The 11043-nt window shown below is 40.4% G+C and overlaps 1 protein-coding gene across 1 annotated transcript; it reads left to right on the forward strand.

Moving 5' to 3' along the window:
* The first annotated feature begins 564 nt into the window (after positions 1-564).
* LOC140007546 (uncharacterized) lies at positions 565-2234 on the forward strand. The gene is made up of 2 exons (XM_072050218.1): positions 565-1041; positions 1234-2234. The coding sequence occupies exons 1-2, from the start codon at positions 580-582 to the stop codon at positions 2128-2130; spliced, it is 1359 nt and encodes a 452-aa protein (XP_071906319.1). The 5' UTR covers positions 565-579; the 3' UTR covers positions 2131-2234.
* The last annotated feature ends 8809 nt before the right edge of the window (positions 2235-11043 follow it).

Genomic DNA, 11043 nt, shown 5'->3' on the forward strand with positions numbered 1-11043 from the left:
TTTAAAATGACTAGTATGATGGCTGCCGGTTGTAAGACTTGCCTTGCTGTTCCTGTCCTGCTAAACATATACCGTGGGCTTGATAAAATTTCAAACTCAACTACCCCAGGGTGTGCACGCGCGGCTTTTCCGGTGCACTATGTATATGCTTGGTTAGCGAGTTATTTCTCCACCCATTATTCGACTCCCAATACCATGCCTGGACCCACAATGACCAACTTTTCTGGAGAGGGTGGTGCATGATATTTTGATGAAAATAGTGCTCGCGACCTCATTCATCATGGAGACAAAGCAACTTGGGGAAACACTTTTCTTGTGAAGAACCGCAATGAACTTTTTATTGACAATGGCAAATTAGCGAATCTCGAACTAAGTTATTTTGTAAGTGCCTGTTCAAATTACTTAGTTTCGCATGCTGAAGGGGATTTCCTTGTTGAGCCATACAGTCCATACAGATTCGCGCAGCAATTCGGATTTTATCAAGTTCCTCCCCAGGAACTCGGGGCAGATGTTCGTTCCACAAATTATGACTTGAGTCGAATACTCTGGCGCACTGCCATTCGCAGTAAAACAGAGTCAATGGTACTTTTTCCTAGCTATCCTTTGAATGCTAGCAAACACGCATCTTCGGGCTTTCGGACATGGTGGGCTATGGTGCATGATGATCATCTCCTCAAAGGGCGTGATGCTTTGATTAAGAGTGTCCAATCAAATGGGGAGCAGAAGAAGTCGAAAGGGAAGGAACTTGCAAATCTGAACAATGCTTCCAAGGTTGGCAATAGTTTTGAGATGAAGCAAAAGACTATGAGAAGCGAGAAGGAGATTTTGACGAGTTCGAACAACAAGACTACTTCCCCTGAGGACCTTACTCCTAATGAAAGATTTTCGAAGGGTACTTCATTTCATCTTTCTTCAAACATTGTGGAAACTGTTGATCATGATTCTTGCAATTCACATGAGAAGAAGAGGAGTGAACCTTTTAATGAGGAGGATGAGCAATCCACCAGTACGGACCAACATTGGAAGCGCAAGAAGTCCAAGGTAATGACTCTCCCATTGGATGACATTGGTTTAGATCCTAAAGAATTTTTTAAAGACATTCCAGATATATCCGTGCCCGGTATAAGCCGTGCCAATATTGTAAGGACCCTCCTTGCCTTCTTTAATCTAGCATTTGAAATTTGCTTGTTAATTTCATATTCATGCTTTGTCTCACAACGTTTTTTCCTACAGTTGGATGATCAAGACTTGATTTTTATTGATGATGGAGAACCAAGTCAAGTATCAGTTGAAGGACCTACTGCATTTGAACTTTTGGCCAAACAAGTGGTCGGTTCTACCCAACAAAATGGTGCTAGTGAAAATTCCAAAAAAGCAATAGATGATGAAAATGTGACTCAGCAAATCATGGCACAGAAGGCGGAGCATATGACTCCACCGGCCAAAAGGAAACTCAAAGTTTTTGATCCACCATCGTGGCCAAGGGCACCTCGAGTATCTGAATTTTGCTCCCAAAATGTGATCTCAACATGCCGCCGAAACTACATCCAAATGTTGTGGAATAACTTGAGGGTGATGATATCTCAAACAGTCTTGGAGCGCATGCCAGCTCTTGAAATGAAAGCCAACGAGATCATGGAGAAAATGCAAAGCTTCAATGCCACGGACATCTCAAATTTGCAAGGCCTTTTAAAGGCTTTCTTTGCAAATGCAGCTCGTTACGTTGCAGTGAAATCTTCTCTCTCAAATAAAATTCCAGTTGAATCATATGATGAGTTGCTTTCTACGGCCACCCAACATCTTAGAGACGCTCAGAGTAAGGAGAGACAACAGGCGGAGAAGATCTCAACACACATGTTGAAGCTTAAGGAGATCGATCGCGAAGAAGTAGAGTTGAGAAAGCGACTTGAGTTCTTGGATACTCACAGGAAGGAGACGCTTTCATTGTTACGAGAAGAACAAGATGAACTTACCCGAGTGCAAGGCGTGATGGTCGACTTACAAAACGAAGTTCGAAAGATTGAGAATTCCCCGCCCCTACTTGCTGAGGAGAGTCAAACTTTGGACAAGATGCAAGCATTACTTGAAAACAACCGAAAGGGGCTGTCGTCATTTGAATTCGAGGAATAGTTGCCATCTTTTATTTTGTTTCAAATTTCATCTCTTGTTAATTACTCAAAGCGTGCAGCTATGAGTACAAGCACTTCATAATGAAACTTTTTTTTTTCTTTTCATCACATTCTTGCAGACGTCCTCGTCTTTACTTGCTTTTTTCGATAGCCACCATATTAGGCTATCAACCGTAGTATGAACAATTCTATCTTTGCATAATTTTGATCACACTTGAAAAGATAATTATACAAATAATTTGGTAATCTGAATAATACACTTTCAAGTATATGTCACAAAATAATTCGAATTGTCTTAAAGATGAACGTTCTTTTTTTTTTTATCAAAAGAATCATCCGGGCAAAAACTTTTAGTTTTATAAGGTTGTAACTGAACTTAGAAATTGTCTTCTAAGCTGCCTACGTATCCCAAAAGGGAATCAAGTCACACGTAGTTCCTACCATTCACAGTTTAAACTCTTGCGGGTCAGGAGTATCCTTTTGTTTACCACCTTAGATTTGGTGGAGTGTTTCAGCAGTTTAACCACGTGCTACACTATTGGTGGTTGTTATCCACAGTTTTAGCTCATGCGGGTCTGGAGCAACAGGCAGTTTAGACTCATGCGTCGTGGAGTATTTTACTTTTTTTTATGGCATGTATAGCTTCACGAATTTCCCATTTATAGGACCAACTTTCACGCCATCTTTGTCCACCAATTTGTACGCACCATTCGTGTAGACTTCTCGAACAATGTACGGCCCATCCCATTTAGAGACAAATTTATCTTTAGTGCGATGAGTCATAACTATTGACTTTCGAACGGCAAGTACCATATCCCCGACTTGAAAGGAGCGACGTCGAACTTTCTTATTAAAAACTCTAGAGAGACGGGCTTGATAGCACTCCAGATTTTGTTGGGCCTCCAATCTCTTTTCATCCAAAGCTTCCAATTCTTCAAGGCGCAGGCGAACATTTTCTTCCTCCGTGAGCCCTTCTTGGATAGCAATTCTCAAAAAAGGAATTTGTTGCTCAAGGGGCAGAACAACTTCTACACCATAGACCAACGCATATGGCGTGGCTTGCGTCGGAGTTCGGTATATGGTGCGATAGGCCCAAAGAGTTTCGCCTATCCTTTCGTGCCAATCCTTCTTTGACTTTGCCACCACTTTCTTCAACAAGTTACATAAAGTTTTGTTGAATGCCTCTGCGAGACCATTGGCGGGGACATTATACATGGAGGACTTGCGTCGCTTGAGATTAAATTTCTCATATAACTTATCCATCAAGCCATTGGAGAAGGATTTTTCATTATCAGTGATAATGTACTGGAGAACTCCATAACGGTAAATAATATTCACACGAATAAAATTCACCACATCTTCCTTTCTAACTTGCTTGAGCGGTATGGCTTCTGCCCATTTAGAAAAGTAGTCGGTCGCAGCCAATATATATAAATGTTGACCGGACGACTTTGGTAATGGCCCCACAACATCAAGACCCCAAGCATCGAAAGGCCAAGAAGCAACGGTCGGGTGTAACGGCTCAGGTGGTTGATGAATGTAATTTGCATGAAACTGGCAAGTTTGACATCTTTGAGCATATTCTATGCAATTTTTGAACATAGTAGACCAATAGTAGCCCATCCTTTTAATCCGAAAATGCAACTTGGGACCGGACTGATGAGCTCAACATATTCCAGAATGTGCCTCGTGCATCGCCCGATATGCCTCGTCTTCGCTCAGACAGCGCAACAGTACACCTTCAAATGATCTTCGGTACAGTGTGTCCTTGTACAAAATAAAACGAGGGGCACGGCGACGGATGTCAGTTCTCCTACGTTGCTCCTCAGGTAATTTTTGATACTTGAGATAATCAACGAGGGGTTGTCTCCAATTTTCTTTGTCAATTTCATAGGTTGAGACCACATGAGCGTCGCCTCCTTCAATACCTTCATCATCAATTAATGATGGGACTACCCACTTTTGGCATACACGAACTTGTATCTCATGATCCGGCATGGCAAGTGAAGAGGCTAGCACAGCTAATGCATCAGTTTGCTTATTTTCCCTTCTAGGAACATGCTTAATACTTGCACCTCCAAGCCGCTTCATAAGTCGCGTTGCATATTTGTGATACGGAATTAACTCGGACTTTTTGACTTCATAACTCCCCAAGAGTTGGTTGACCACCAATAGAGAATCACCATAGATTTGAATGTCCAACTGTTCCATGTCGACCGCTATTTCAAGTCCGAGTATGAGCGCTTGGTACTCAGCGACATTGTTTGAACAATGTTGATTTAGAGTAAAGGAGTATAGCAATATCCCTCCATCAGGAGTCATGAATACAATCCCTGCTCCAACTCCATGACGATGAGCCGCACCATCAAAATACATCTTCCATGGTGGACGAATCTCAATAAGGAGTACATGCTCATCTGGTAGGTCATCACTTAGTTCCCATTCAGCAGGTATCGGGTGATCAGCAAGAAAATCTGCCAAAACTTGTCCTTTCACAGCTTTTTGAGACACATAAATAATTTCAAACTGTTGTAGTTGAATATACCATCTAGCTAGACGGTCGGAGAGCACTGGCCTGCTCATCACATATTTTATGGGATTCGCCTTAGAAATGAGCCTCACACTATGCGCTTGAAAGTAGTGCTTTAACTTCTGTATTGCAAAAATAAGGGCTAAACACAACTTTTCAATTGGCGAGTAATTCAGTTCGTTGGGGGTCATCATTCTACTTAAATAATAAAGTGCAACCTCCTTTCCTTCATTATTTTCTTGAGCGAGCAATGCCCCCACTGACCGTTCTTGGGCAGCAATATAAAGGAGTAATGGCTTTTCATGAATAGGTGCAGCCAACACAGGTGCTTTCATAAGATAAGACTTAATGCTATTGAAAGCATTACTACATGCCTCATCCCATTGAAATGACACATCTTTCTTCATCAAACAACTAAATGGTTGACACCTTCCTGCTAAATTTGAGATAAATCTTCTCAGATAAGCTAATCGCCCTTGAAAACTTTTCAATTCATGAATGTTACGAGGTTCAGGCATCCTCAATATAGCATCAATTTTGGCTTGATCAATTTCAATACCCCGATGGCGAACCACAAAATCAAGAAATTTTCCCGACGTGACTCCAAATGCACACTTGAGAGGGTTCATTTTAAGTTGATACCTTCTCAACCGATCAAATACTTGTCTCAAGTCCTCCAAGTGACTACTTTTTTTCTTTGATTTAACAACTAAATCATCCACATAACACTCGATATTCTTATGAAGCATGTCGTCAAAGATACTTTGCATTGCTCTTTGATATATGGCTCCAGCATTTTTGAGACCAAAGGGTATCACTTAGGAGTACGAAATGCAGTGAGCTCCTCATCCTCCGGTGCCAATCGAATTTGATTATATCCAGAAGAGCCATCCATAAATGACAAAACTTCATGCCCCGTAGTTGCATCAATCATGAGTTCAGTGATCGGTAAAGGAAAGTCGTCTTTGGGACAAGCATTGTTAACATCCCTGAAATCAACGCAGATACGGATTTGTTCATTTTTCTTTCGCACAGGCACGATACTCGAAATTCATGTGGAATATTTAATTTCGCGAATAAACCCGGGTTCAATGAGTTTATTGACTTCAATTTCGAATCAACGGAATCAAATCGGGTCTAAATCGCCGTTGTGCTTGCTTCACACGTCGAACTCCCTTTTTAACAGCCAAATGGTGGACGGCCACTTTTGGGTCTAAACCCGGCATTTCTTTATAAGTCCATGCAAAAACATCTTGATACTCCCGCAAGAGTTCAATATATGCCTTTTCTTCGTCAGGACCCAATGAAGCACTTATATATATTGGACGTGGGTCCTCTGAAGTACCAAGATTGAACTCCTTTAGGTCATCCACAGTGGCCCTAATACCTTCCTCCAATTCAAGTGGAGCGTCTTCAGCATCTTCTTCTTCTTCAGGCGAGTCACCGTCGATTATGGTTATATGATTGCATGAAGCAACACTCTCTTCATCATTCTCCTTTGGTCTTGTGTACACCACTGTATGCTCCCTGACCCTCAATTCAGTCCCACACATTATTACAAGGTCTGTGCATCTTCTCATTCTCGAAGGAATGATGCTACCGAATTTATGAGGATAATCAGAAGGTTCTTCAAGATTTTGCAATGACTTTGCCATTTCTCCTTTGCTCTTATGTAAGTTTTGAGGTTTTCGTCTTCTTTTTGGTCCTAATCTCTTAAAAACAGATACCCGTGGAGTTTTATTCTCCTTTTCGTGAAAAGTTTGAAATTTACCAACTATTTGAGAAGACTCATCCTCCACAGCAATACATTGGCTACTAACTCTATTGATCTTGATGCGGACTGGTGTAGGAGAGGAGTAGCCAAGGCCAAATTTGGGACTTTCAACGGTGTATCCCTTTTCCTTCAACATCTTTTGGGTAGGATTCAACCCATGGATCATGTCACTAGTAGATTGACGAGATGAAACATTTAGCACCGCAGATTCTTTGAGATCGTATCCAGCCTTAGCGAGAAGCTTATAAGCGATAGGATCAAAACCTTCTTTGGTTCTTGACTTTGGTATGGTGTCTTGTTCAACTTCAGATTCTTTGGTTAAAAAGTTAGACCTTTTAAGTTGAGAAGATGACACCTTTTTTGTATCAAGATGAGCTATCGGAAGAGTCAAATCTTTTAGAGTTTCATGCTGAATCGCAGGTGACTGTCCCTGTTCCATTCTTGATTTGGGAGGGCAGCAAAAGACAACTGATTCATTATTTGGCAATGAAACATCAGTTTCTTCATGAACTTCCTCTTTTGATTTCGAAGTCATCACTTTCTCCCCTTTTGCATTTGGAGATTCGGGGTTCTGGATTTTATCCCCAGATAGAGGTTGTTCAGTTTTATCTTTCGCAATGTACCTTTTGATGTAAAATTTAGCATCTGCGATATATGCTTCCGCCTCAGTGAAAGGATTATCATCAGTTTTCACACTTCTTGCCACCCCGTTTTGACAGTACTTGAAGCATTGATGAAGAGTTGAAGGTACAACTTCATTTTCATGAATCCAGAGCCTTCCCAACAATACATTGTATGTTGTTTTAGCATCTATCACATACAACAGTGCTCTGGACGTCATGTCATCAATGACTATCTCCAAATTTAGTGACCCAAGAGCTATTTGCCCTCCTTGATTGAAGCCTTGAATCATCAGTCGGCTATTGGAGAGTTCATCAACCGGAATACCAAACTCCTTCAGAGTTTTTAAAGGGAGAATATTGACTGCGGAACCTCCATCTATCAACATTCTATTCACTTTTTGCTCCTTTGCATAACCAATCACAAATAAAGGACGGTTATGCGGTATTGACCCAAGCAACAAGTCTTCACTAGTAAAAGTGATACTTGTGACATTCACCTCTTCATTGCTGGTAGGCACATGACCTTCTTCATTGCCAATGGACGCATAGACCATCTCACAGAGAGATTCACAAGCATTATCTTTTTGTTCCTCGATATGATCTACTCGCGTTATGTGACTTGCGACTACATCAACATCAAAGAATTCTTTTGGCAAAAATTCTTTTAAAGTGATAGGAGTTCGCGACTTTTGCTTGAAGATTCGACCTTCTTGAAGATTACGACAGTCATTAGTTTTCTTCACGCCCTTCTCTCTTTCCTTCCAGGTCACCATACTTTTTGTTAAGACCTTGCTCGCCTTACTGGATGGATAAGACTTTCGCCTCCTTCTTCGCATGACTAGAGTCCACCCTTCATCATCCACATCAGGCTGTAGCGTCTTTTCATCTTCATATACATGTTCCTGAAGAGTTGAATGAGCACCTTCTTGTTTGATTTCTATAGGATCAAGTGATCCAAATTGAATTATTGGCAATACAGACACCATGACCCTTTTATCCTCCATGGACTGCAGGGAACCAATGGACGTTTGATTCACACTCGCCTTGTCTTCTTCAAGGAGAATTTTTCCTTGTCTTGCCAACTCCATTACTTTGTCTTTGAAGACAAAGCATTTTTGAATGGGATGCCAGACCAATCGGTGATACTTACAGTAATTTGGATCGTCAGTATTCCTAGCCTCATCGGGTCGCTTCATCTCAGGAAGCGTGATCAAGTTTATACTTAACAGATCATCAAACATACCAGGGACATCAGAATCAAGAAAAGGGTACTCCTTATCCTGCATCTCCTTGAGAGTTGGTTTCCTCTTTCCTTGTTCTTGATGTGCATTGATCTTGTTGTCTTCTCTCCTGGTAGTTTTGGGAATAACCTTAAAGGGCGTTACACTTGTAGCCATAGCCTCCTTCTTTTCATTTTTAAATGGTGGCTTGCCCCCTTTCCTCGCTTCTTGTCTCTTTTTGGCCTTGTGAGGGTCAGGAACTGGCGGTTCTTGTCCATCAAGATTAATCTCTAACTTATGGGCTTTTGTGGACAATTCATCAAATGTTTCTGGTTGTACACCTTGTAAGATGTATCTAAGTCCCCAATACATACCTTGAATGCACATTTCGATCGCGAAAGATTCAGAAATTCGATCTTTGCAATTTAAGCTTAGTTTCCTCCAACGGTCGATAAAATCAATGACAGGTTCACTCTTCCATTGACGTGTATTAGAGAGTTCAGTCATGCTGACAGTTCTCTTTGTGCTATAGAAGCGACTAAGGAATTCATGCTCTAGCTGCTCCCAACTGTCAATGGTTCCAGACTCCAGATCCGTGTACCAATCAAAGACATTACCCTTTAGCGAGCGAACAAACTGCTTAACGAGCAAGTCACCATCAGTGCCCGCATTGTTACAAGTTTCCACGAAGTGTGCTATATGTTGCTTAGGGTTGCTCTTGCCATCAAATTGTTAAAATTTTGGAGGTTGATACCCCACAGGCATTTTCAAACTTTCCACTCTAGCGGTGTAAGGTTTGGTGTAACCACTATATGACTTGGTACCTCCACCAATCTTGTCCTTGATTGTACCTTCGATAAATTCCTTCAGATTGTCAACATGAATGGTGCCATCAGGGGAGATCGAAAATTCCTTCGCGGCTTGTGACTTCGCATCCTCTTTCTCCTTCTCCCTTGATGATGAGTCACCTTCATCTGGCACTTTGGATTTCTGTTTGGACATACTAAGGCTACTTTCGCCTATATTTTTCACCATAGTCATTAATTTGACTATTTTAGCATCTTGACTTTGAGCATGCACTACTAGCCCTTCGACAATTTTGGTTAGATTCGAAATCTGATCTTCCACAGTAGTGGTGTTAGTCATCATGACGGGCATCACCACAGAGGCAGCCGAATCACTTGGGCTATCAATAGATTCATCATGGGTTCCTTTCTTATTGGGAAGCATCTTGAGGTTTGCTTCTTCAGTCACAACGTTCGCCTTGGCCTTCTCTGCTAACTTCTTGGCCTGACTCCTTGTCAGAGGTGCAGTATACTGCGTCTCTTGAGTGGTTGAGACATCAGCAACTAAGCCTTCAAGAGAAAAGTTCACCTTCTTGAACTCCATTGAATTTTGAAACTGGTAAGTTGTTGGAAGAAAAGAGATGAGAGGCAGAAATGGTCCCATCGGGCGTGCCAGAAATTTGTAAGCACAAATTTTGTTGCCTAAAATAAAAGACAAGAAAACTTGCACAAATATCAAATTGATTAAGTCAAATAATAAGCGGGTTACAATCTCTGAAAATTCTTGAATCAAAGAAATTAATCCCCTGATTCTTTTCTTCGAATAGCTTCAATTGAAGGGGCGAAAAGACTTGTTCTCCAATCGAAAGGGTGTTTCCTACAATTTCGGCGTAGAAAACGATTGATTTGATGATGGCGTCAAACACTTGGAACTTTGAGTCTTCAACACTGACAGCAGGAGGATTTGTTTGACTTGACTTGGACTTGGATTTGAGGAAGAAAGCTCTTGAGGGAATTTGACAGAGTTTCTCCGAATGTTAGGGATTTTTCTATCTCTTTGCCTTGGGGGAAGACCTCTATTTATAGCCAAAATATGTAGGCTAGGTCTTCAAGAAAACCCTCAGAATCTTCCTGGCTTTTGGATCACTTGTTACCCAAGAAACCCATTTAACTTGGGCTTAAATAATGGGCCAACCCAAATAGTCCATTATGAATTAATAAATCAATTAATTCACTCTAACTTAAATGGGGATTACAAATTTAATTTGATTTAATAGCCCATATAATATTGGCCCAATTTGCCAGTCCAAAACATGATGGACTTCTGTAATTTAATTTAATTTAATCAAGATCGATTTAATTTAAATAAATCTTGACTAAAACAAATTAAATAAATTTTCTTTGTCTACAGTTAGAAAAATAAAAACTACTAACATTTGGTTAGATTACATCCACATTTAGCAAGACCTCGCCTTAGACCCAGATTAAGTTTTTTAGTTTCAATCTTAACTAATAGATTAAGAATTCATCGAGGAACTACGTAAATTTTATACAACAAAAATTATTTAGATAAGAAGGGTTAATGATTAAGTTTGAAGCTGTTTGGATTGTCATTTTTCTCTAAAAAAATGACAATGTAGCATTGTATTCTAAAAAATGACATATTTTAATAAAATCTCTTGAAAATAACAATACAAAAACAAAGCTCAAATCGTTTTGGGCAAAAAACTCCAGCGGCCATTAAACTGTTGGCTGGATCATGTTTTGACCATCGAACTATTTTTTGTCAATAATTGACCACTAAACAACTTAATCAGTAAACTCGCAACCATTTCGTCGGTAATTGCTCTTAATTTCTGAAATTAGCATTACATGTGGCAAAGTGCAGGGTCAATTTTGTCCAACAATTTTTCGACCGTTTACTTGCATAAATCCATCAACTGATAAGAAAAAAAAAGTGTAAGCCAATTAAACTAACTTCC

The sequence above is a fragment of the Coffea arabica genome, chromosome 5c, assembly GCF_036785885.1.
Source record: "Coffea arabica cultivar ET-39 chromosome 5c, Coffea Arabica ET-39 HiFi, whole genome shotgun sequence".
In the NCBI taxonomy this organism is placed as follows: domain Eukaryota; kingdom Viridiplantae; phylum Streptophyta; class Magnoliopsida; order Gentianales; family Rubiaceae; genus Coffea; species Coffea arabica.